A 24431-nucleotide genomic window follows, 5' to 3' on the forward strand; every position below is an offset into this window, starting at 1 on the left:
CAAGCCTAACAAGCTATCATCCTAGAAGTATGTATACACTGTAATGTCATAATTTGCATACAATTCATATTACTCATAATCCTTTATACAGTATATGCCTATTAGCAAGATTGATGCATGAGCTTCATCGCATTTTGAAAAATATGAAGAATTTAGACAATAAAATCAGAATGTAATTAATTGCATATAAACAGCTCATGGTTTAATTATGAGCATTATGAAGAATGTGAACATTCACACAGTACAAATAATTTTTAATGTAAACGTCTTTAAACATATTCAACCAGCACAAGAGATCATTTTGAACAATATAAAGATTTTAAACTTCAACACAGCACCAGAAAACGTTGAGCAATTTGAAGAATTTCAATATACACACAGCACATTGTGATGTAACAGCATAATGTCTTTAAACACATTCAACCAATAATAATTAACAGTTTATTGAATAATCTTAAAGCTTCTTATAGCACAGTATAGTATAGAAGTAATACTATATTACTTGTGTGAACAGTCTTGTGACTGGTCTTGTGTTCTGTTCAGAAAATGCAGATCTAGAATTGGCACAAAACCCTGTTCTTTTTTGGGAACCCAAAAAATAACCACTGTAGAAGCCAGACTCTCTTAAGGGAAGGGAGACATTTTTTATGGGCCCTTTGCCTAAAAAAAGATTGTGGTTCTAGCGTTAGTATTGGGACCTGCTCCGCGCTTACCACAGTGGGGAGCATGCCATTGAAACGCTGTGAATGAGTGTTGAACTGAATCCTATACCCTTTAGCTATGGTCTGCTGGACCCAATAAGAAATATTTGGCAGAAGTTGCCATACTGCCAGATGCACTGAAATAGGTGTACATTTGTCGATATTGAGAAGAGGGGTCTCACTGATATTTGATATTTTGTTGGGGACTCATTGAGTGGGGAATGCCTGACACTGTCAATGGGGGAAGACTGCCCTAACATCCTTGTGTGTCCTGAAAGTCTCTGAAGAAAGGGTGGACACCACACTCGGGCAGCGTCATTGAACAGTGATTGGACGGAAAACCTGCCGGAGATCACTGCTCCCCGACATATGGCGGGGTTCGCAAGCCAACCTCCTGAGAGCATCAGGGGAGAAGAGCCACACAATGTAGTGGTGCGACACTCCCTCCCAAGGGGGCACACCTTCAGTGCCCTGCGCACACTGGCGTCAGGACTGTTTTTCATAGCCGCCCATGCAGCGATGATTGTCCTTAGATCCAATCTTCACTTTGGCGGGGTGAATTTGTGTGTGGTGCTTCCGCGCCCAGTCTCTGCAAGGGGGGTGGGCATGGGCAGCCACACTGGTCCTCTGGTCCTACCTATAATAGCTCGGGTCAGGCTGGGCTGGCTGGTCGAGGCAACCAGCTCCTGGAAATGGTGAGGGATGAATTGCCTGAATGCCGCCGACTGACTCTTGGCTTCCTGGAACCTGGCAACGACAGCATTCACTGCATCGCCAAACAAGCCAAGTGGCAAAATCTGGGTGTCTAGGAGAAAGACTTTTTCTTTTTCCTTAATGCCTGAGAGATTGAGCCACAGATGCCTCTTCTTGGCAACCATGGCATGCATAGAATAGCCGATGGTGCAGGCCATCTGCTTGGTGGCACAGATGCTGAAATATGTGGCCTGGCAGAGTTCCTTAACCACCTCAGGGTCTAACCCCTTATCGGTGTCCAAATTCTTCAGGAGGTTGGCCTTGTAGGCCTGCAAAATCGTTGTGCAGGGATGCAACAGCCTGACTTGCTGCAGCATAAACCAGGCCAGATATAACCCTACAGGGCCTAGAAGGCAAAGCCTGGCCCCTCCAGCATGATGCTGAAGATGGTAAGAGACAGCTAGTTAGCATCTCTTCAGCCTTGGATAGCGCCCCATACCCATGCTCCTCCAACCCTACAATGGTCGAATAATTAGACGTGGCAGGGTTGAATACATGGACCAAATATGGGCTTTTGCTCATGTGTGGGGGGTTTGCTCCTGGCCACTAGTCAGGAAGCACTCATTAATTTGCTGCAAGCCGCTTCCTGTTTCTCCTCCATCCATTCCAGACTTAATTTGGCCACCGCACAAGTTACCATTTCGAGCAGGTCCTCATTATGTGTAAGAGTCAGAAAGTGGCTCATCTAAGGCCCCCACAACAAAAGTTTTTACATCCACACCCAGCTCCTCGGAGCTGGATGCTGCCAGCATTAGGACCTCAATCGGATCTGAAGAAAACGCATAGTGAGCTTCCGAATCCAAAATGGGGACCTCAGGGTCAGAGAAGTGAGCAAGAGAAAGGGGAACACCCGACTCAAGCTCTTCCACCAACTAGGGCTGTGCGATTAATCGTATTCTGATTTCGATTTTGTCTTCCAACGATTATGAAAACGAAATAATCGAGGTAAAACGAGTATTGTGCCGCTGCCGCATTCTGTCCAGCGTTCCTTCCTTTCCTTCACAGCGGTGCGCTTTCGTTCCTCCCTAAGCCAAACTTAACATCCAAATCAGCTGAATAAGTGAGTGATGAGAATGCAGTCTACTGTTGCTAAACTGCGGGACGCCCTTGATATTAAACTGTTATTAAAAACATATTAAGCCATGAAAGAGATGATGTTCCAGCTTCGAGACGGGGCGGAAGGCGCATAAGCTAAGTATACTTTGGGCTTCAGATACGCAACTAAACAGTCAAATAGCCTATATACAAATATGTTGAAATGCCGTTTTGGTAAGTAACCTCGTAAACACAGTCGGTTATGTCTTAAAAGTGGTATCAGCGATTTCAGGCCCAAACATAAATGTTCACATTCATCTAATCTTACCTAACGATCCGCTAGCTGCCCGCCCCATAAGCATGCCGTCAAAAAAACGCGTCTCTGTAGGCAGCCTAGGCTCTGAGATCTGCACACAAAAACAGTTGTTTTTACCCGGTTTAGCCAAACACTCAAAACCAAAATAAATAGTGTTCCAACCAATTTGCGCTCGTGCACGGCTGCCTATGACGGCTGCACACAAAAACCTTGCAACACCCGCCCCTGTCGGTGATTGGTTGGAACACTATTTATTTTGGTTTTGAGTGTTTGGCTAAACCGGGTGAAAACAACTGTTTTTGTGTGCAGATCTCAGAGCCTAGGCTGCCTACAGAGACGCGTTTTTTTGACGGCATGCTTATGGGGTGGGCAGCTAGCGGATCGTTAGGTAAGATTAGATGAATGTGAACATTTATGTTTGGGCCTGAAATCGCTGATACCACCTTTAAGTGATTGAAACATTTGAGAAAGTACGTTTGAAACATGTGTGGACACAGTATATTGGGTTTGTGCGTTAGCTCTTAAAGTGACAGCAGCCAACATTAAAGGGTAACTAAACCCCTGGTCAGAGCCTGACTCCACCCACTGGCAATATTTGAAAAACGCTGGAAAAGTAGGCAGAGCCCAGCGGAGGGGGGGGGCGTGCATCTGAGACGCGTCTCTCTGTAGGCAAGGGCGTGGTTAGCTGGTACCCTCTGACGTCAGAGGGTACCACAACTTTCAATAAGAAAATTCAACTGCAGTAGCCACCGTTCAACCTGAAGAGGGCAGCACGTTTTTACACCATATTTTGTAGAATTAAAACACTTTAAACACAAATGTCAAAAAAATTACTTGAATCAATGAACAGCATTAATAAAGCCCCAGTCTTACTGATCATCAACTAAAAAAAGTTGTTTTAGGGTTTAGTTACCCTTTAATGACTACTGCAGTCATTAATGTTAATCAAACAAGAAAAGACAAAGATAAAAAATCACTTACTGCTCTTGAATGAATAACTTTTGTAGTTTTAAATAAGGATTAGTCTATATTTAATGTATACAGCAGTGTTATTTTACATTTGATTACTTTATTCAATATCTGTTGTAGGCTATTACTTATCTGAATACCACTGTTAGTACATCTTCCTGAAATACTTAAAGCACTGTTTATTTAATTTGTATTTTTGTTCTGTTGAATTTTTTGTCGGTTTTCTTTGTTATTAGTTTCTTTGTTCTTATTTTATTGCTGACTGTTTACTTGTCTTCTGAAACTGTTTTGAGGACTTTTTACTTACATTAACCTAGTATTAGTTTTTGCTGAAGTATCGATAATTGTGAAATTTCACTGACATTAAAAATGACTCATATCATAAAGTAAGACTTTGATCATATCATCCACCAATAATCGTGTTAAATAATCGTGATTTCAATATTGACCAAAATAATCGTGATTAAGATTTTTGCCATAATTGAGCAGCCCTACCACCTGTGATCCCCATGACCGAACACAAAGAGCTGACTCGGCAGATGCAGGACATGAACAATGGAGCGCAGATGCCTCATGCATGATGTCAGGCATGAAACGTTCACAATTAGGACAATCAGCCCACTCGAGGGCTGACTGGGCATGTTCCAGTCCCAACACATTACAAATAAATCATGCATTTCATCCTCCATAATAAAACAGGGTACGGCGACGCACAATTCCTGAGCTGTTTTCTGGCCATGTAAAGAGTGAGATGTCACAATAAATCCCACTGATAACAGCAGACTTGCAGCTTCCTCAAGACAAAGAAGCTGATGACCTTTAATGCAGGTGGTGTTATGTGTTATGGTCTTAATGACGCTCTACGCTTCGTCACCTAACATCCGACGGCCAATAGAATTGGCGTGATTTCACACAGCGCTGGAAGTGTTTCCATATCATCAACACCTTGACACAGCGTTGAGCTCCTTTGAAAGGGAACCCCTTATTATAGCACCACTTAGTGTCAGACGTATTTGTGTCTGTGTATTTGAGTATATGCACACCTTTAGAACCATCCTGCCAAGTTTGGAGTCTCTACAATTTACCTTCTCTGACACCTATATGCTTTTAGGGCAGAAAATAATAGAAAGAAGATTGTCCCTTTGGTGCTTAAACCCCTAATAATCAGAAAATTGGAACAAATACAATAAGGTTCCAGCACCTTTGGTGCCTGCTGTTCCTTGAACAAACTATTGATTTAAAACTAAGCTGGTACATGTGTAAAAAATATCTTATAACAAAATTCCTTTCACAACACCATCAAATATCAAAGATAACTAAAAGCAAAATAACAAGAAATAAATAAAAAAATGTTCATTTGTATCCTTATTTTGAAACATGCTGTTTGTCTCCCAGTCTAAGTTCCCAAACAGTGTAAGTTTGTACAGTCCCAAAAACAGGCTTGCTCTACTGTATAGAAGCCAATGAAAGACCTTCAAAAGAACCAGCATATCCATTGTCAGTCTTCCCTCTTTTCTGTTAGTAATGTAAAATGATAACCAGGTAATATGTTGTTATATTTAAGCTTACATTAAGCTGTGCATTCCAAGAAACTTACTCTCTTAGTCAAAATGAACAGATGTAGATGACTCATGATATGAATTGCATGTGTATTGCAGGTACAGTGGTCCCATCCAAAACAAAGATAGCATACCACTTCTCAACACTGGTGCTGACTTACGGCCAGCAGCACACGCTCCAGATAGAACCAAGGGATGAGTATGGCAACCCCACCAGTAACTCCGTCTCACTGGTGGATGAGGTCAATTACAGCGTTCATGTCCACCCAGTAAGGGCACTTACTGCATACTTACTGTTTATAGTTTTTAGTTCAAACTTTAGAAGTTTGTGTATTAGCATTAAAGAGGTTGCAGGTCCAATAGAATTTGCTGAGTTTGTATTTAAATATCTTTTTCTTACTGTTCCTACAGTTGGGCACAGTGGAGGAGGAGGAGAGCTTAGATGAATGCTACAGCACAGCGGTATCATTAAACAAGCCTCAGTGTCAGGTTCTGATGAGGCTCACCTTCAGGAAGAAAGGCTGCTTTAGGGCATGCATCTCATACAGGGACCAGCCCCTTAGCAATGGGGAGTTTGACATCATTGTACTCAGTGGTGAGTTAATCTTGGTATTGGAGATGGTTGTTGGGGAGATTTACTAAAACAACTTATGCAACACAGAAACTCTTACAAATCAAAAACAATTTTTGACCCATTAATGCATCTCACTCACTGTATATAATCTCACTGTTTGAGATTTTCAACACACATAACTGTAAAAATCTCCGAAAATATAGTTTAGGATATCGTGAGCCTTTACTTGCAATGTATCAAGGGTAACAATGACACCTCTCAAAATGCATTTCTATAACCTTTTCTCAATGTCTTTTTGCCATTATGCACTTACATAGAAAATGAGAAGAACTGTGTGGAGAAAAACGTGTCAACTCCAGGCATCTACTTTGAAGCCTACCTCTACAACACGGGCACTTACAGTAGCTGTCCTTGGCAGTTTCTAGCATCGTCCCAGCCAGTCCTACAGAGACGGCCCTCCATGGTCGATGAGGAGGAGGAACATGACTCCCCTGTAGAGGGCCAGTCAGAGAAGGTCAAGAAACCAAAAAAGGTCTATTGCTATATCTCACCAAAGGTAAAATATTTTGTGAATAGGTTAGTGCTACATTTGTTTGGTTAATTTTGTTTGTTAATGTTGGTTCTTTGTTAATTTGGATACTGACTTATTATATTGTGTTTCAGCAATTTTCTGTAAAAGAGTTTTACCTGAAGATTATTCCTTGGCGCCTTTTCACTTTCCGTGTGTGCCCCGGAACTAAGGTTATCTTTTCTTCAGACTAACTCCTTTTCTGAATAATTTACAAAAAAACCACCATTATTTTGCTGCTTGCAAAAACTATTATTTGATTCAAGAATATGTACACTTGCTATCAAAATTGAACCCCCCTAACTTGCAAGACATTCTTGTTTTATGAACAAAATGGCATCTGTAAACTATCATAGAAATGTTATTAATACACATTTGAGTGATTCTGAGAATTTAAAGTTGAGTTACTGAGTTTAAATGAAAATAAAATCTACTTGGCTCTAAACATTCATATATACACAATTATTCAAACACCAAAAATAACATTTTGTAGAGAATCCTTGAATCTTTATAACGTCAGATACATGTTGCCTGTAAGCGCTTACAAGCTTCTGACACCTCTCTACTTGAATCTTAGGCCATTCCTTGTGGCCTAGGCTTCCAGCTCACTTATATTGTTCCTTTGGTTTCTGTGCTGCCGCTGCTTTCTTCAAATGTCACCTAAGATTTTCAAGGGGATTTAAATCTGGAAACTGAGCAGGCCACTTCAGAACATTCCTGGACCGATCCCTGAACTAAGTTTTGATAGAATCGGATTTATACTTGGGATCATTGTTCTGCTTGAACGTCCAATGATGCAGTGAAGCTTCAGTTTACGCACTGAAGGCATCATAATCTTTGCCAAAATGGCATTATACTTCAAAGAATCCATGACGCCAGTCACATGGTCTAGATCACAGGTGTCAAACTCAGTTCCTGGAGGGCCACAGCCCTACAGAGTTTTGTTCCAACCCTGCTTCAACACACACACACCTGCAGTTTTCAAATAAGCCTGAAGGACTTGATTAGCTGATCAGGTGTGTTTAATTAGGGTTGAAGCTAAACTCTGCAGGGCTGTGGCCCTCCAGGAACTGAGTTTGACACCCCTGGTCTAGATTATCACTTTGTGCAGCAGCAAAGCACCCCCATAACAAGACTGACCCACCTCCTTGTTTGACACTGGGGTCTTGGGGTCATAAACTGTGCCTTTTTTTGTGCCAGACATACTGCTGAATCCAAAAAGTTCCAGTTAGCCTTTTTTGTTCTCTTGGTCAAGAATGGCATTCGTTGAGGTATCCAGGCATGAAGTCAATGCTCGTTTAGTGTTCTTCTCATAGTCTTCACTGAAATATTTTCCCCCCCTTTCATCAGGTCATCTAGCACAGTGGTTTCCAACCTGGGGGTCGCTAAAGATTTACGAGGGGTCTCTAAGCTCACTCTAGGTTGGAAGATTTTTTATCATTATTTAAAACAGCACGATAAATAATTCCACTTTAAATATTTTAATAATAGTTTATAAATTAAAAGAGTATACATTTCCTTAAAGGGGCTATGTGTAGGTTTTTACTTAAAAAAATCTTTAAGATAGATTTTTCATTTGTACACGTATGAGCCAACCATGATGTAATAAAAAGAATGACACCTTGACTGTCCACCACGGTTGCCTCTGTCAGCCTGTAGGCTCAATTGTGTGTGGAGGAGTCGGGCCCGAATCGGCGCGAAAATTCACAAAATGTGACGTCATGCGCGTTCTCGTCTACTTGGGTTTACATCCGTACGGTACGGCAGCCATTATTAGTAAGCAGCGGCAATCGGTAGTGTTTTCAAATGGTGTTTTCTTACCTTAAACATTATTCTGGTGAATCTCGATGAGCCGTCAGTGGTTGCTGCGGCAACCCTGGTTGATGTGGTCGTGCTCGTACGAGCGTGTGCGCACCGAGAACGAGCATGAGACTGGCTGCAGTTCCTCTAACGGCCACTGGTGTCAGTAACTGTTAGAAATACGCAATGCTCCTTTAACATCGAGAATTTTCAGCTGTGTATCGCGAGAGTGGTGAATAGACAGAAGCAGCTTTTTTTTAAAAGACATGGCAAAGCGCCAGGGAGAAGAGAGAAATGTATGAAGAACACTAAAAAGAAAACAAGGATTTATTTGAACAGTTATCTCAAATTTGGTTTCATTGAAGCAATGGACAAGGTGAGATTTGAGTGTGTAATCTGTGGTGAGAGACTAGCGAATGAAAGCATGAAGCCCTGCAAAATGAGGAGGCATCAGAGCACCAAACACCCACAGACGGTTGGTAAACCCAGATAATTTTTCCTAAGGAAAAAAGTGCTTGTTATATCAAATAGGCCCCAGAACACCAGAGATGCGTTGACTAGAGCTGGAAATGAAAATAGACAGGCAACGGTTGCATCATTCGAGTGCGCTCTCCTCATTGCCCAATCCAAAAAGCCGCACACCATCTGGGAAACTCTGCTCAAACCCACATGTGTAAAAATGACAGAAATATTGTGCAGCACACATGCTGCTTCCAAACTTAAAACTGTACCTCTGTCCAATAATACAGTAAAAGACAGAATCGTCAGGATGGCAAATGATGTTGAGAACACTTTGGGTGAAAAGTTAAAGATGCACCTATTTTCTATCCAACTTGATGAATCTACCACCGTGGCAGATGAAGCTGTATTGATTGCATATGTGCAGTACATTGAAGACGCTGAAATAAAGCAGGACATTCTTTTGTCTACTAATTTGTCCAAAATGACACGAGGAGAGGATGTTTTCCACGCAATTGAAATGTACAAGCAAAACATTCCCTATAATAATTTAGTCGCATGCTGCACAGATGGAGCTGCTTCAATGATGGGAAAAAATAAGGGCTTCAATACACGTTTGAAGGAAAAGGCTCCCCACTGTCTTGTGTTTCACTGTATGATACACCGTCAAGCCCTGGCCAGCAAACACCTCTCTGATGAGCTGAATTAAACGCTCAAGACGGTTGTAAAAATGGTCAACTTTATTAAAGCCCGTCCTTTGAACAAACAAATCTTTGCCGAGCTGTGTGAAGATGAGGCGCACCAGACACTCCTCATACCGAAGTGTGCTGGCTATCAAGAGGCAAAGTGTTAGTTCATTTTATTGTACTGAAAGAAAAAATAAAGGAGTTCCTGAGACTGAACAACCTGAATCTGCTTGACGAAATGACAGACAAAAATATTATTAGAACGTCATACATCTCTGGCAGTTCACGTACCATGGACCAGACCCTGTTCATAAATACCTAACACTGGTGGTAGATGATGGGATTCAACCTCCAGTACAGCTCTGCTGTAAGGACAGAAATATCATGGCTGCCACCTTTATTCGATTTCCCCACAAGAACATCGGTTAGTATGAGTCTTGGTTGTCAGTAAATACAATCATATGTAGACATGTTGCTTCTCAATCAGACTGTGGGAAATGTACCTGAATCCTTGAGCAACAAGTTCACACATCACATAGAACTGATACAGGAGGAGATGAAATCACGACTCTCGGATGTTGATGAATATGTCTCCAAGTGCGCATGGGTAATCCATTCACCGCAAAGGAGGAGGACATGGAGTATGTAGAAGCAGAGGACGAACTCTTGGATGTTAAGTTAAATTCTTTTCTGACGAGATTGTTTACCGAACACTGTTCTGGCTGGTGAAAGGACCCGACTTCATGCCTAAGCTTGTGCATTTTGTAGTTACACGTCTTTAAGGTATAAAATGGATATATTTGTTTGATAACATGAGGTTATTTCTCTGATTAATTGATAGTTTACATTGACAGATTATAATTAGCTTCTGTTATTTGTTCATCAGTTTTAGAAAAAAAGAGGAACCTGTTGTTAGAAAGAAAAAAAGATATCCTTATGAATAATTGCCTGTTGCTAATTGTCTTCATTTGTTATTGCATCTATTAAAAACGTAACTGAATGAGTTATTAAATGAAATGTGTCTGCTAGTGTGTTTGATGGGGATGGGGGGTCGTTAAAGATTTTGAATGTTAATATATAGGTGTCTCCTGGAAAAAAAGATTGGGAACCTCTGATCTAGCAAGTCTTTGGCAGCAAATCGAAGCTTTGGCAGCTTTAATCAAACATCTTATTCCCCTTTGAATGAAATTTAATTGAAATTGTGCTAGTTCTTGTCACAGCTAAAGCTAATTAAGTGTTGTTATAGAGTTCCTAAAAGCTTAATTGTGTTTTAACACAATTTTGTACCCTACCAAACTAGTAAGTGATATATCAACAGCAATGTTGAAAGGGGGTTGATTAATTATGGCATAGCTGTATTGTGAAAAAAAACATAGAAATATTACATTATATATTAACATTAGCACTTTTAATATGTCAAGTGTTATACATGTTTTTTTGTTTGTTTGTTTTTTTAGCTTTAGAAAAGCTTGCATTTGTAAATTTCTGTGGGGTTGAATAATTTTGATTGCAAGTGTTTGTGTGTGTGTGTGTGTGTGTGTGTGTGTATATATATATATATATATATATATATATATATATATATATATATATATATATATATATATATATATATATATATATATATATATATTCATTATTATTTTTATTTTATTTTATGGTATTCATTTCTACTCTCCTGTCTCTGGCAGTTCACGTACCATGGACCAGATCCTGTTCATAAATACCTAACACTGGTGGTAGATGATGGGATTCAACCTCCAGTAGAGCTCAGCTGTAAGGACAGAAATATCATGGCTGCCACCTTTATTCGATTTCTCCACAAGAACATCGGTTAGTATGAGTCTTGGTTGTCAGTAAATGCAAACAAATGTAGACGTGTTGGTGTGTTTGATGTGTTGAATGTTATTTGTGCATCTTCTAGGAGGATCAGAGACTTTTCAGGATAAAGTGAACTTCTTTCAGCGGGAGCTGAGACACATTCACTCAAAAAGACCTCGCACTAAAACCTGCCTGAAAATCAGCCGTCCTTCTCTGCTTGAGTCGGTGAGCAAATCTGGAAGATCATTACACACGGGCCATATAAAACAAGTTTCAGAACAATATAGAAAGACCTAAGTTCCTAAATACTTGTACTCACACAAACCTGCTCCATTTATTTCTTGGAATCTTTTATTTCTTTTGTGTAGTACAGACACAGAATTTTATGGGAATTAAAAGAGATGTTTTCCCCCCATTTTTAGTCTCTGAAGGCAACACGGAACTTTTCTGTGTCTGATTGGAGTAAGAACTTTGAAGTTGTGTTCCAGGATGAGGAAGGTTGGTTAACTGCTTGGTGTTAAACACAAGTGTTAATAAACAGTGTGAATAAATATAAATCCTATTTAAAGGTTAATTTGTTCTGTTTGTGTTCGGCTGTGTTTATTAGCTCTGGACTGGGGAGGGCCAAGGCGTGAGTGGTTTGAGCTTATCTGTAAGGCTCTGTTTGATACCAATAACCAACTTTTCACACGCTTCAGTGACAACAACCAAGGTTTGGTAAGTCAGTATCTACCTCTGATTAGTTTTCTGTGAGCAAAAAAACTTATTCCCATTTCTCTGTGTTCTGTAAAGATTATATAAAGAGTTCTGGTATAGGAGAAAGTAATTGTAAAGGATAAAATTGCACCCATCACCTTTAGTGAACTGCAGTAATATAGACATTGACTTTTGAATATTGTGAGCTGTTATCTGATGAGCTTTTTTTGTGTTTTTTGGGCAGGTCCACCCAAACGCTGAGCGCCCCCCTCATCTTAGGGTGAAGATGTATGAGTTTGCAGGACGAGTGGTGGGGAAATGTCTATATGAATCAGCTTTAGGTGGGGCCTACAAGCAGCTAGTACGAGCCCGATTCACCCGCTCCTTCTTGGCTCAGATTATTGGATTACGAATGAACTATAAGGTGACAGTTGATTCATAGCCTTCTAATAAATGTTTATTTTAACCTGTACTGATACATTCTTCATTTACAATTGAATACCATTTTATGTGTAGTCATGTGTCCTCTGTTTGGGAGCAAATTTTGGAAATCATACCTGTAAACTTTTGTCAAAATTCACTGTTCTGACATGAAATCATTGGGGAGCTCTACAACATTGGCACTTACAGAAGCTGTCCTGACTGTCTTAAGAAAAGTTTTGATGGCGTTTTCTTTTCACCTTACCTCTGTAAAATAGTGTTTATTTGTGTACAGCGGAAACCGCTGTATTTCTGCTTTTCCATAAGCACTTTTCATTCAGCCTGGCTGCTGTTTTTGTTCAGATCAATTACAGTATATATCAGGGGTGGGGAACGTCCGGCCCCCGGGCCGTAACCGGCCCGCAAAACAGTTTGATGCGGCCCGCGAGTCAATTCCTCCCAAAAAAAAAAAAAAAAAAAAAACTTCAGAAACAAAAATCTCAGCAATTACTTTTCCTGTGATAGAAAACACAAAATAGGCAAAGTGGCAAGCAGCACGAGTCCACGAGCCGTGAGAGCAGGGCGTGGCCAGTAGCGCGAGTGTTAATGAGTCACCTGAGTTCAAGTTCAAGCACCGGTTTCAAGTTTCTCACGGATGAACTTCGGGGGCGCGCGCGCCGCACCGGTTTAAAAAAAATAACGCAGTCAGCAACGCCGCACAGTCTTCTGTCAGACCAGATGTTGTCAGGCTATATGTCAGTAAAACTCAGAAAAACTAACTTACTTACGTCGTGCCCGCCTTTTGCTCGCGGCGCGCACTCTTCAATGACGCAAATGCGGCGCGCCCTGTATCACGCAAAATAAACTACGAGCATGTAACGTCGTGTTCTGTCGTCAATTAAGTATTGAAATAACCAAAAGGGAGATTAAAGCTGCGTCAAAATTCTATGTCTGGGCTTTTGTATTCCTTTTTACGCTATATAAATGTTACACATTTTGGCGTAGCCCTACTCAATTTTCATTAATAATATTCTAACATTTTATCAATATTGCAAAGTCATCAAAACTGACTAAATATGTGACCAAAAATGTGAAAAATAGGCCTACATCTAGCCTAAATGATCGTTCATGACATTCTTTTAACTATAAGCAACCCAGTTTGTCTAGATCTGTAGCCTATTATTTCCTTTGTATAATGAGCTTAAATATTGCTGCGCAGTCGTGTGATTTAGTCTGCTTGATTAACACTATTACAATGTATTCCTATTTAACTCTGATATGTAGCCTATATACAGTGGTGGAATGTAACGAAGTAAAAATACTTCGTTACTTTACTTAAGTACATTTTTCACGTAGCCTATCTGTACTTTACTTAAGTAGAATCAATAGTGCATACTTTTGACTTTTACTTCGTTACTTTTTGAAGCAATTATTATACTTTCTACTCCACTACATTTCTACAACGTTTCATTACATTTTCGTTACATTTTCTGATCAGTTTTCCCCTTGCCAAAACAGGGATTGAAAAAAATCTCCATGTTTTCGCTGCTGACGCGTTCATAACATGTAACTGTGGCGTTGCCAATAAAGCACCTAAAAGCTGTCACAAAGAACCGGCAAAAGTAATGATTATGAATATGTAAAATAACAAGGAGACATTTTAATTGTTTATTAATAAACAAGTGTTTCCTGCTGTGTCAGTGTTGGCAGCAAAGATGAAGATGACTATGCTGACGCGCGATCTTTGCAGTGAACGCGCCAGAGAGAAATGCACATTTCATACGAATTACATGCAGAGAACAGTCTGTTTTCTTTCGTTTTGAATTGTTCTGTTTAAAAGTACACATTTCAAGCTTTCTATATATACAGTAGGCTATATACGTCTCAGGTCTGTGAGGCAAGTAGCGGTTTCGGTTCAAGTTTCGGTTCATGCGTTTCACCAGTACACGCGCCCGCGCCTCCGTGTCCTGATTATCTATTGTCTGCTGCTATTTACTTATTTATTAAATCCAGCCAGGCAATTGGTTGATGAAACACTGATTAAAATTAAGATACAATTAATACAAAACGAATTTTTTTAAAGAAGGGCTTTCTGTTTGAGGTCTCTGTGAACGTGCTCACTGGAGAACTGACACGTCCGTAACATTGTTTTTTCCTCAGAAATGTGAACACAAAAAATAAAATTAATATTTTATGTTCTGTGGAGAGAGCCAACCCTTCTTCATCCGGTGGGTAGCCTATATTACTTTTGGTTTGCGCAGTGAAATTCACAGAATTACTAAAAAATATTTTGCCACCTAAAAGTTAAATATTTTTTTTTGTGTCACGTCCGTTACGGATTTATATTACGCATGTGTCTGTAGACTAATATTTTTCTAATGTCTGGACTTCTTTATTAAGGGAGTAGGGAGTATGGATATATAAACAGTTTAAATTGGTATTAAATGCATTTTCTGAGAATTTACATTTCAAGTTTTTACTGCAATTGTCACGTCCATAACGCTGGGATTGCCCAATTTGAAAGAATTTATCCTCAGCTAGTTTTGTGGTATAGATCTACGTATTGTATAATGTTATCTTCAAATAAGGGGTGTGTCGCGATTCTGCCTTCTCACACTCACCGCGACACAGGTTCGTGGATCCGAGTGTTGTGTACCGATTTCGGTTTCAGATTGCATAGGCCTATTGTTACAGCCCTAATTATTAGAATATAGACATTAAGAGAATAAATTGTTATGCAAGTACTTTTACTTTTAATACTTAAAGTACATTTAAAATCAGGTACTTTTTACTTTTTACTTAAGTAAGGTTTTCATTGTGGTACTTTTACTTTTACTAAAGTAAATATGTCTCTGGTTATTTGTACTTTTACTTAAGTACTGAGATTCAGTACTTCCTCCACCACTGCCTATATATAAGGTCCTCGAATGTGTTTGAATATTTCACCAGCGTCAGCCTTTTCACAGTTTCTATCACTCCGCTTGTCTGTGTTTGCACAACTTGCATCATTAAGCCAGTAGGTGGTGACAAGTGACTGTCTTTATGAGTGAACAATTGTAATTTAATTTAACTGATTTAATAGTGCCACAAACATTGATTAACTCAAGAAAGAAACAAGTCGCTGAAACCAATCTTTAATGCTAAAAAGTTTACATCTATGCAAAATAATCCTTGAAAGATTTCTCATATAAGGCCATTCCTGTTTGGAATATGTGATTGTGTATTGTCAACAATAAGCAGAAATATTTTGCATTTCCATTTTCTAGTGTGCATCATTCATTTCAACATTTATCCTCATTCTCATGTTTAAGAATCTGTTATCTGCTTGACAAATAATTTATGCTACTGCCCACTGACATGCTTTTAAAGCTATTGTTATCAAACACCTTAAAATGCACATATGTAGGTCCCCCGAACCCCCCTAACTGCCTCACATTTGAATGTGTGTCTGTGTGGTAATATGGGCTGGTGTGGCTACAGTGCCAGGCCCAGGACTGAATTTTTTAACCAGTCTGCCCCCTGCATATAGGCCTAAAATATACATTATTCTCTGTATCGAATCATGTTATCTTGTTACCCAGCCCCTGATGTTTCGGGCTCAGCCCCTGGTGTTTTTAAAACCTAGAAACGCCCCTGCTCATTACAATGGCCCTTAAAGAATGTTAAAAAATTGAAAATGGCCCTTGATAGGAAAAAGGTTCCCCACCCCTGGTATATATAATATACAAAATTATTTATTAGGCTGAAATCTGAGTTTTATCATTTTATAAAACTTTTAGTTTTTGTCAAAAATTGTATTGCCTGAACTGTAAAAATGAACTGTAAAATTGTTTAAATTCTAGTTTTTATGGTCATTTTACAGCTTAGAATGTTACCATAGACATTGGTGTTGTTTCAAATAATGTTGCTAACGACACGGCATGTAGTTCTATTCTAATATCAGAATTCTTTTTTCAAACTGCTGATTCTAAGAAATCCCCCCCCCCCCCCCCACACACACACACACAATATCTTTTTCGTTGGTCCAGAGTTTGCAGGTATGTAAATACATCACTTACTCTCCTTTGATTAATTTATATGAATGTTTGTTTAATTTTTGTTGTTCTTTGCTCTGCCAGTACTTCGAAACAGACGATGAGGAATTTTACAAAACTAAAGTCTGCTTCATTCTGAACAATGATGTCAGTGAAATGGACCTGGTGTTTGCAGAGGAAAAATATAGCAAGTCGGGGCACCTGGAAAAGGTAATCCTCATTAATTCAATGACAAATTGATTTAAAAAATTAAATCTGTTCCATTTAAATCTTGATTCCAAATATCATACAGTTCATTGCATGTATGCATGGAAGTGCTCTTAAGGCAGAAATGTCCAATCCTGTACCTGGAGCGCCAACGTCCTGCAGAGTTTAGCTCCAGCCAACTCAGGGTGCTTTCACACTGGGCTCATTTGCTGCGGGCCGAGCTTGAGCACGATTGTTCCTGGCGCCCCCCGCAGCGTTGGTCTGGATTCACACTCAACTTGATTCTATCGGACCCTGGTGCGTTTGCATAGAAATGATAGAAAACAGAACGTGGGTCAATGTATTGTGTTTTTTATTAATTTGGTGCTATTATGCGCAGGTGAGTAAACGACACAGGTTTACTGTTACTTAAGGTGGCCTTCTGCTGCCTGCGAACGGACTCTTTTGAGGAGACAGTGGATTTCCAAATTTGTTGCCCTGATTGCACACGCTATGCGCGAATACACTGCAGGCTCGTTCTCGCTCGTATCCAAGGTAAATCATCAACACTATCATCCCTTACATGTGTTTAAATACATAATCAGCTAAAACGCATGTGCAGGTCACTTTACTTCCTGAACAAGTGCGTACCCGAGTCCGTGTTGCTTTCACATTCGCACGAATCGCGGCACGGTTCGGGAGCAACCAAACTCAGACCACCTCCTCTCGGGTTCGGTACCCCAGTGCGCACCCGGGTCCGCATGACAGCGTTCACATTAGAGATTTTTCATGCGAACCGTGCCCCGAACTAAACTGCCAGTGTGAAAGCACCCTCAAACACATCTGCCTGGATGTTTCTAGTTAGTCTGAAGACCTCGATTAGCTGGTTCAGGTGTATTTAATTAGGTTTGGAGCTAAACTCTAGGACAATGGCCTTCCAGAATCAAGTTAGGACACCCCTATTATTTGAAGATACAGGTGAATGTTAGTTGTGCACCTTCACTGAGAGTAATAATGTTACAGGTAGTGGAATTGATATCTGGTGGTGCTCAAATTGCTGTGACCAATGAGAATAAAATTCACTACTTAAGCCTGTTGGCCCAGTACAGACTAGCCAGTCAGGTACGAGATGAAGTAGAGCACTTCCTCAAAGGTAAGAGCCCATGATCAGACTCTTGAATTCAGTGTCTTTATGAAAAGACAATCTCAAATGAACTAATTGACCTCTTCTGTTCAGGTTTGAATGAACTGGTCCCTGAAAACCTTCTGGCCATATTTGATGAGAATGAATTGGAGGTGAGAACAATAGTTAACATAGCTGTTTTCCTTTATCTAAGTACAGTTCAGTTGACATGTTATATATCTACATACTAACCATATCTCTGTATCTTTGGATTTCAAACCACAGTTTGATGAGCTGTTCCATAAACATCCCCTGATAAACATTCAACCAATACTTCCTTTAGGGAAATCAAAACTTTTTTTCAGTCTTTTAAATGGGATCATTTTGTGTCCATTCTTAAGTTGCGGTCACATTTGCAAATTTAATTTAGCGAAATTTATCAAGATTTCATGGCCAAAAAGATCCATTGTCAACAGTATTTCCAACTTACCAACTTTGTTGCTAATTTGGCGACTTTTCAGACCCCTTTAGTGTCTTTTTCCAAGAAAGAGTCCAACAAAACTAGGGACAACTTGAACAAACCTTATCTAGTTTCCAAGACTCACCAGTAGTGCCCCACGAGCATGAGGTCTTGCTTACCCTTCTGTTTAGTGAGTGGCAGAGAGGAGCAGTTAATGATGTTATCTGTCTGCGAAAAAAAGTTTTTCTTTTGCACAGTCATCGTTTGCTTTATCTTTTGTCTGTGGAGATTTTGTCTCAATTATAAATCAGGATTTTAGTCAAGAGAAGTGATTGGAAGTGATTGTTGATTTAATATGTTGTCTTAATATGCTGCATTTCAGTCACTATTTCATAATCATCCCATTGTCTCCAACAGAAAAATATATAAATGAGAATAGTTTCATTGGTAATTCGGCTGTATTGAAATACAGTATGTAAGCACAGGGAGTAGGAGAAAAGCAAACAAATGTAAAAAACTGACAATAGCCAGAATGCGAATATGACGCTATTATGTCATGAATATTGCTTTTCAAGCAGGCTTTAGTTACTTTCCACTGAAAGTAGTTGGCAAAAGTGTAGCTATGTATGAAGTTTAGCAAGTCACAGAAGTCAAACCAAGCAGCTTTTGTTGGTGAATGGGGCGAATCTTGACCAATTTGAACACGACCGAATTCTGCTCAGAAAAAAATGTCGCCCTCACTCTGAACTCCTGATCGGACACATTCCTATTTTTCTCATGAAATTTCACCAAGCAATGGTAAATGTGACCTCAACTTTAACAATCATTTGAACCATTAACAGTTGTTTTTTTTTACAGACTCCCCAAGTCGATGTGTAAAAAGTTAAACGTTTGACTGTTCTGTCCTGTTCTCAGTTGTTGATGTGTGGTACAGGAGATATTAACGTACAGGACTTTAAATCTCACGCTGTTATTGTTGGAGGGTCATGGCACTTCAGAGAAAAGGTGAGTGATTTAACATTTAAAAAAGAATGTATTTCATTAGTTTTTCAAGGTATGCAGCTAACATGGGTTATATACACAGATTAAAAATAAAACCACTGACAGGTGAAGTGAATAATATTGATTGTATCATTACAATGGCACCTGTCAAGGGATGGGATATATTAAGCAGCAAGTAAATAGTCAATTCTTGAATTCCATGTGTTGGAAGCAGGAAAAATGGGCCAGCAAAAAGATCTGAGCGTCTTTGACAAGTGCCAAATAGTAATGGCTAGATGACTGGGTCAGATCATATCCAAAACAGTCAACAGCCAATAGTCTTGTGGGGTGTTCCCAGTATGCAGTGGTTAGTACCTACCAAAAGTGGTTGGATAACCCGGTAAACCGGCGTAGGGGTCATGGGCACCCAAGGTTCATTGATGAATGTGTGGAGCGAAAACTAGCCACTTTGTTTTGGATGTTTCAAGGGCAACGATGCCCTGTTTGTGCTTTTTCATATGTGTGTGGAAGGGATGCACATACCAAAATATTTTGAGGTTTTGCGAGCCTGCATAACTCAGCAGCACTGAATAAAAACTCTGGCGTTTTGAGCGGTGAGACTCTGACTAACTTAAATACCTCTGGTTCGCCATTGCGTTCAAGAAATCAACTGTCTGTGAATGGTTACATTGCTCACCGCTGCAAAAATACTTAGAAAATAGATTAATTTGACGTTCTCCATAGCGCAAAGACAAATGCATAGGAGCATTTGCCAAATCTGTTTTGCCAATATATTATTACATTATCAGCTGAGGGTGCTCTTGCTTGAGTTTGAGGGTGCATAGCGTTTGAGTGTGCTTGGCGCTTTGAGGGTGCAACCCATAGAACTGGGCCTGGCTGAAGCTGTGGGTGAACATGGCATGGCTGCAGAGTGTGAGTTGCTCCGTCTCACATGCAGCCTCGGAGGGAGAGAAATTCTCTGGTACAGAAACAGAATAGATAACGTCGGAGCTTATCTATGCAATGCATGCCAAAGGACTGCATACTATACGGATCCATTCTGAATTATTAAACACACCAAAATACAAATGAAAAATAAAAACATTCTGAATGTGTGGAAACTAAGCGATCTGAAGGTCTATGTTATCAGTGAACAGTTTTTTCTGTCAGAACAAGCAATCGTGTCTATGTTTGGATCGTCTGATGTTCACGTGTACATAAACACCACACTGATCCTCACAAACTTCTCTAAAACATGCTTCATCGGCGAGCAAACATTATAAAACACCCACAGAACATTTATTATGACAACTACGCAAATATATTGAACAGTGTTGATGCAGAAATAAGTTATAGCGATCAGTGAGTCGAGAGCACACATACATGGTTTGTTTGCGCATCAGTAGTAACGGGCTCGCGCATGCCTATTGTACGACTCCTGTATGTCACTGTAATCGTCTTCACCTTTATTACAATCGTAATAAAGTGGGCCGTGGCCCTTAGGTTGAAAACCACTGTTCTATGTGACTCTCAGGACACGCCTCAGTCTCTGTAGTGTTGTGAAACGTCATATTCACGTAGCAGCAGTGGTGATGAGAGAAGTATCCACTTGAGAAACAGTTTAGAGAGGAGAAATCAATCTACATATAAAATATTGGTCACAAATTATTGGTCACTTTCTAAATAATAAAAGTATAGCGCATCTACTAATAATTTTAAATAAATAAATTGTTTTTTACAGATGCAAATATATGTTAGAAACAATGCATCGCGATTTCAAAGCCAACTTGTATCCGATGCACATTTTTTTAAATCGATGCATTGCATCATTAACTTTTATGCCGATGCACTGATGCGAATCGGTGAATCTTACCATCCCTAGTTGGTACTCAACACGACTGCTGATGGGTGTGAAAAGGATTTGATTAAGAGCCAAGAACAGCATGGTGATTCTGTTCTGCAAAAAACAACTATAGTGTGTGTTTGTGTGTGTCAGTTTATTTGCACACTATATGGCTGCCAAGCAGCCTAGCCCTAGGCTAGCCTACACTGTCCGAAAAAAATCTGAACAATTTTTACGACAGCTTGTCACTGGATCCGCTCTTCACACCATGGCACTTCTCCAAGTTTATCAAGTCAAAATCCTCTGCCTGCCTTTAAAGAGCTGTGCGGCGCAACCAGCCTCACCCTGCGCACTACTAAGTCCACAGCCCAGGCAATGGCATGAGCAATGGCCAATATGGTGGTCCTCAAGTGCCACCATTATTTAAACTTAATGTCTTGAAATGCCATTTGTCGTGCACAGACGTGATCCAATCAGGCTTCAGTATTCTGAGACACAGAGTTTACCCCATAGCATCAGCAATAACTGACGTAATGTTTGTTCCCATTATCTCACGGAATTGAGGTTACATTAGTAACTGATATTGAAGCTAATGGGAGTGTAGCTACTTATTGGCTCTTAGGGGGCAATCACTTATTCACATAGGAACATTGGGTGTTATATATTGTATATATTTAATGCATGACAGTTTTGTGTTTTTGTTTATGACTGGTCAATTAAATGCATTTAAGGCTGTGCTTGAAGACTGAAAAAATGCGTTGAGTTCACATTAATATGCTGAGAGATCACAGCAGGGGATGAAAGTGTGAATTTATCCTGATTCTCCTGTTGTTTAGGTGATGAAGTGGTTCTGGGCAGTAGTGTCATCCTTCACACAGGAAGAACTGGCACGTTTGTTACAGTTCACCACTGGCTCCTCGCAGCTCCCACCTGGTGGCTTCAACACTCTCTGCCCCTCCTTCCAGATCATAGCAGCTCCCACACACAGCACGCTGCCCACCGCACACACCTGGTGAGAACACACACACCAAACATTCCCTCACTTCAACAGAGGGACCAAAATCCAATTCCCAGAATTAAATGTGAAATTAATAGTCTAGAGAGGAACATTTTGCTAAATATATACAGCATATCAACTGTTCTTCAGTATTTCATGTATGTAATCTGTCAAAATAAACGGACGGCCTTCAGATTTTTCCATCACTGCTAAAAGCATTCAGTCAATGAAAGAAAATGTACGGTTAATGCTACCCCTTGATGGAACAGGTTTCCTGAGAGCCAGTATCCTGCAGAGTTTAATTCCAACTCTAATCAAATACACCTGAACAAATTAATCAAGGTCTTTAGGATTACAATAAAATGACAGGTAAATGAGTTTGATCAGGGTTGGAGCTAAATTCACCGATGCAGAACCGAAACTATCAGTCTTATAACCGTATTTAATATTGTTAAATATAATTATAAATTTCTTGCAACATGAATATAATTTTGTCAGAAGTATCTATAGGAAAAAAATATCTGTTTAAATTAGGATTGCATGTTTAACTCCTCTCCTGTTCAGTTTTAACCAGCTGTGCCTCCCAACGTATGACTCCTACGAGGAGCTCCACAAGCTGCTGAAGCTGGCCATCAGTGAGGGGAGCGAGGGCTTTGGAATGCTTTGAACATCAGTCCAGCTCTGGCAGAAACAGAGAGTAATCTCCAAACCTTTTTTTATGAACATCTCACCCCAGTGCACTTTACAGTGTGCTGTAAATGACGGACTTTGATCACAAGATGCCTCTGGCTGGATTCAGGAGTTATGTACATATGTATCAAAAGATTGTTCTACAAGATGAAAATAAGAAGAAAAGCAAATTTGAGGGTTTTTTTTGTTTGTTTTTTGTTCAAATAGTTGCCTATCTTTCTTGTAAGTGAAGACATAATTAAATGGCCTAAGTGTCAGGATTCTTGTTTTGCATTTGGCATAAATATAACTTTTTTTATGGAGCGTAGTAGACTATGGGATATTGGGAATGACTGGATAACCTCTGCACTTGGGCCTTAACTGATCAGGGAAGGTTATGAATATAACTTCTGTTTCATTGTATACTTTATTTATACAGTGTATGCATTTCCCCTGCAACTGTTCAGTTGATATTTATGAAGAAGGGACCTTAGACACGTTGTCACATACCACATTACCATCTTTTTTCTTTTTTTTAGTGAAATTTGTTTAATGGGCATTTCATAAATCATAAAATTGCTTTTCTCAGAAATGTCGATAGTGTTTCAGTTGCAACTGTTTTGGCGACTGTTACCCGAAACAGTTAATGTTTTGATGTTTTTTCAGACAGCTGACTTGCACATTTATCAGATGTGGTCTTTGCTCTTCTCTTGAGCTCCTTACTTTTTATTTTGAACATTTATTATTAATGATCATATCAATGATCAAATTAAGGTAAGATGTACATTTAAAATATTATTACAAAAACGTATTTGTACTACTTTAACTTCTCCTTTCTACTGTTATTCTGAAATATTTGAGTAACATCTATGCATCATACCAACAAGTCCCCAAACAACAAACACTGGCTTTGCTTGTTTTATAAATAACTGATGCTCTTTTTATCATTTGGTTCAGTTAATGCCGCTACAAAATTGAAGTTAATCATATGGGAAAAATCATAATGCACAAAGGCTGACTGTTGAATATTAGTGACCTTTTTTCTATTGTATAGAGCCTGTAGCAATATTCTATGAGGTCACATGCTAATCTGGAGTGTCCTTTTGTGACCACTACAAACCATTTGCAGGGATTAAAAAAATGCTAAAACATAACTACCCTGATGTTACACTGTGCTCTTGCCTTTGTCTTTATCTATCTATCTATCTATCTATCTATATCTATCTATCTATCTATCTTTCTCTATCTCTCCCTCCCTCCCTCCCTCCCTCCCTCTATTTCTCTCTCTCTCTCTCTCTCTCTCTCTCTCTCTCTCTCTATATATATATATATATATATATATATATATATATATATATATATATATATATATATATATATCTCTCTAAACACACACATTTTCTTTTTCCATGAAGTTAGACTAGAGTTTCAAAATTAACATTTCTGTGCATTATATGCACATTATATGAACATTATTCATTAATTCATTCATTGTAAATGTCATAAAAAATGTTGGGTGATGCACAATCTAAAGCATAATGCTATGGATCAGCTTTAGTAAAAGCTAAAATTCCAAATTTAGTCCAGCATTACGAAAGCATATATCAGTAGCCAGAAAGAAAGTTTTGAGTGTGCTAAGGGAAAAAAAGGTTGTGCAAGAAATGAAGTGTAATAAAGTGCCACATACCATTATAAATCATTGCATTGATGTCTTTTAGCTCTATATTTAGACTTGTGTTACTTTATGACTGAAATATTCAATCTGTAGAGTAGTTATCTCT

At 39.4% G+C, this 24431-nt stretch overlaps 1 protein-coding gene across 7 annotated transcripts in view; it reads left to right on the forward strand.

The window, feature by feature from the left end:
- The window catches only part of arel1 (apoptosis resistant E3 ubiquitin protein ligase 1), a 62079-nt gene extending 38485 nt beyond the window's left edge, over window positions 1–23594 (forward strand). For 6 of the 7 annotated variants that reach the window (XM_084096519.1, XM_084096518.1, XM_084096523.1 and 3 more), the window contains 15 exons: window positions 5433–5602; window positions 5745–5928; window positions 6225–6463; window positions 6571–6648; window positions 11112–11253; window positions 11345–11466; window positions 11664–11739; window positions 11849–11958; window positions 12182–12361; window positions 16476–16601; window positions 17601–17730; window positions 17815–17873; window positions 19076–19165; window positions 21821–21996; window positions 22546–23594. In XM_084096519.1, the coding sequence (XP_083952645.1) occupies window positions 5433–5602; window positions 5745–5928; window positions 6225–6463; window positions 6571–6648; window positions 11112–11253; window positions 11345–11466; window positions 11664–11739; window positions 11849–11958; window positions 12182–12361; window positions 16476–16601; window positions 17601–17730; window positions 17815–17873; window positions 19076–19165; window positions 21821–21996; window positions 22546–22648 (1985 nt within the window). In that variant the 3' untranslated portion in view covers window positions 22649–23594. Of the gene's footprint in view, window positions 1–5432; window positions 5603–5744; window positions 5929–6224; window positions 6464–6570; window positions 6649–11111; window positions 11254–11344; window positions 11467–11663; window positions 11740–11848; window positions 11959–12181; window positions 12362–16475; window positions 16602–17600; window positions 17731–17814; window positions 17874–19075; window positions 19166–21820; window positions 21997–22545 lie in introns of those variants that run through there. The other variant, XR_014603947.1, reaches the window with a different exon arrangement.
- The last annotated feature ends 837 nt before the right edge of the window (window positions 23595–24431 follow it).

This window comes from Abramis brama (genome assembly GCF_963993115.1).
Source record: "Abramis brama genome assembly, chromosome: 21".
Lineage (NCBI taxonomy): Eukaryota > Metazoa > Chordata > Actinopteri > Cypriniformes > Leuciscidae > Abramis > Abramis brama.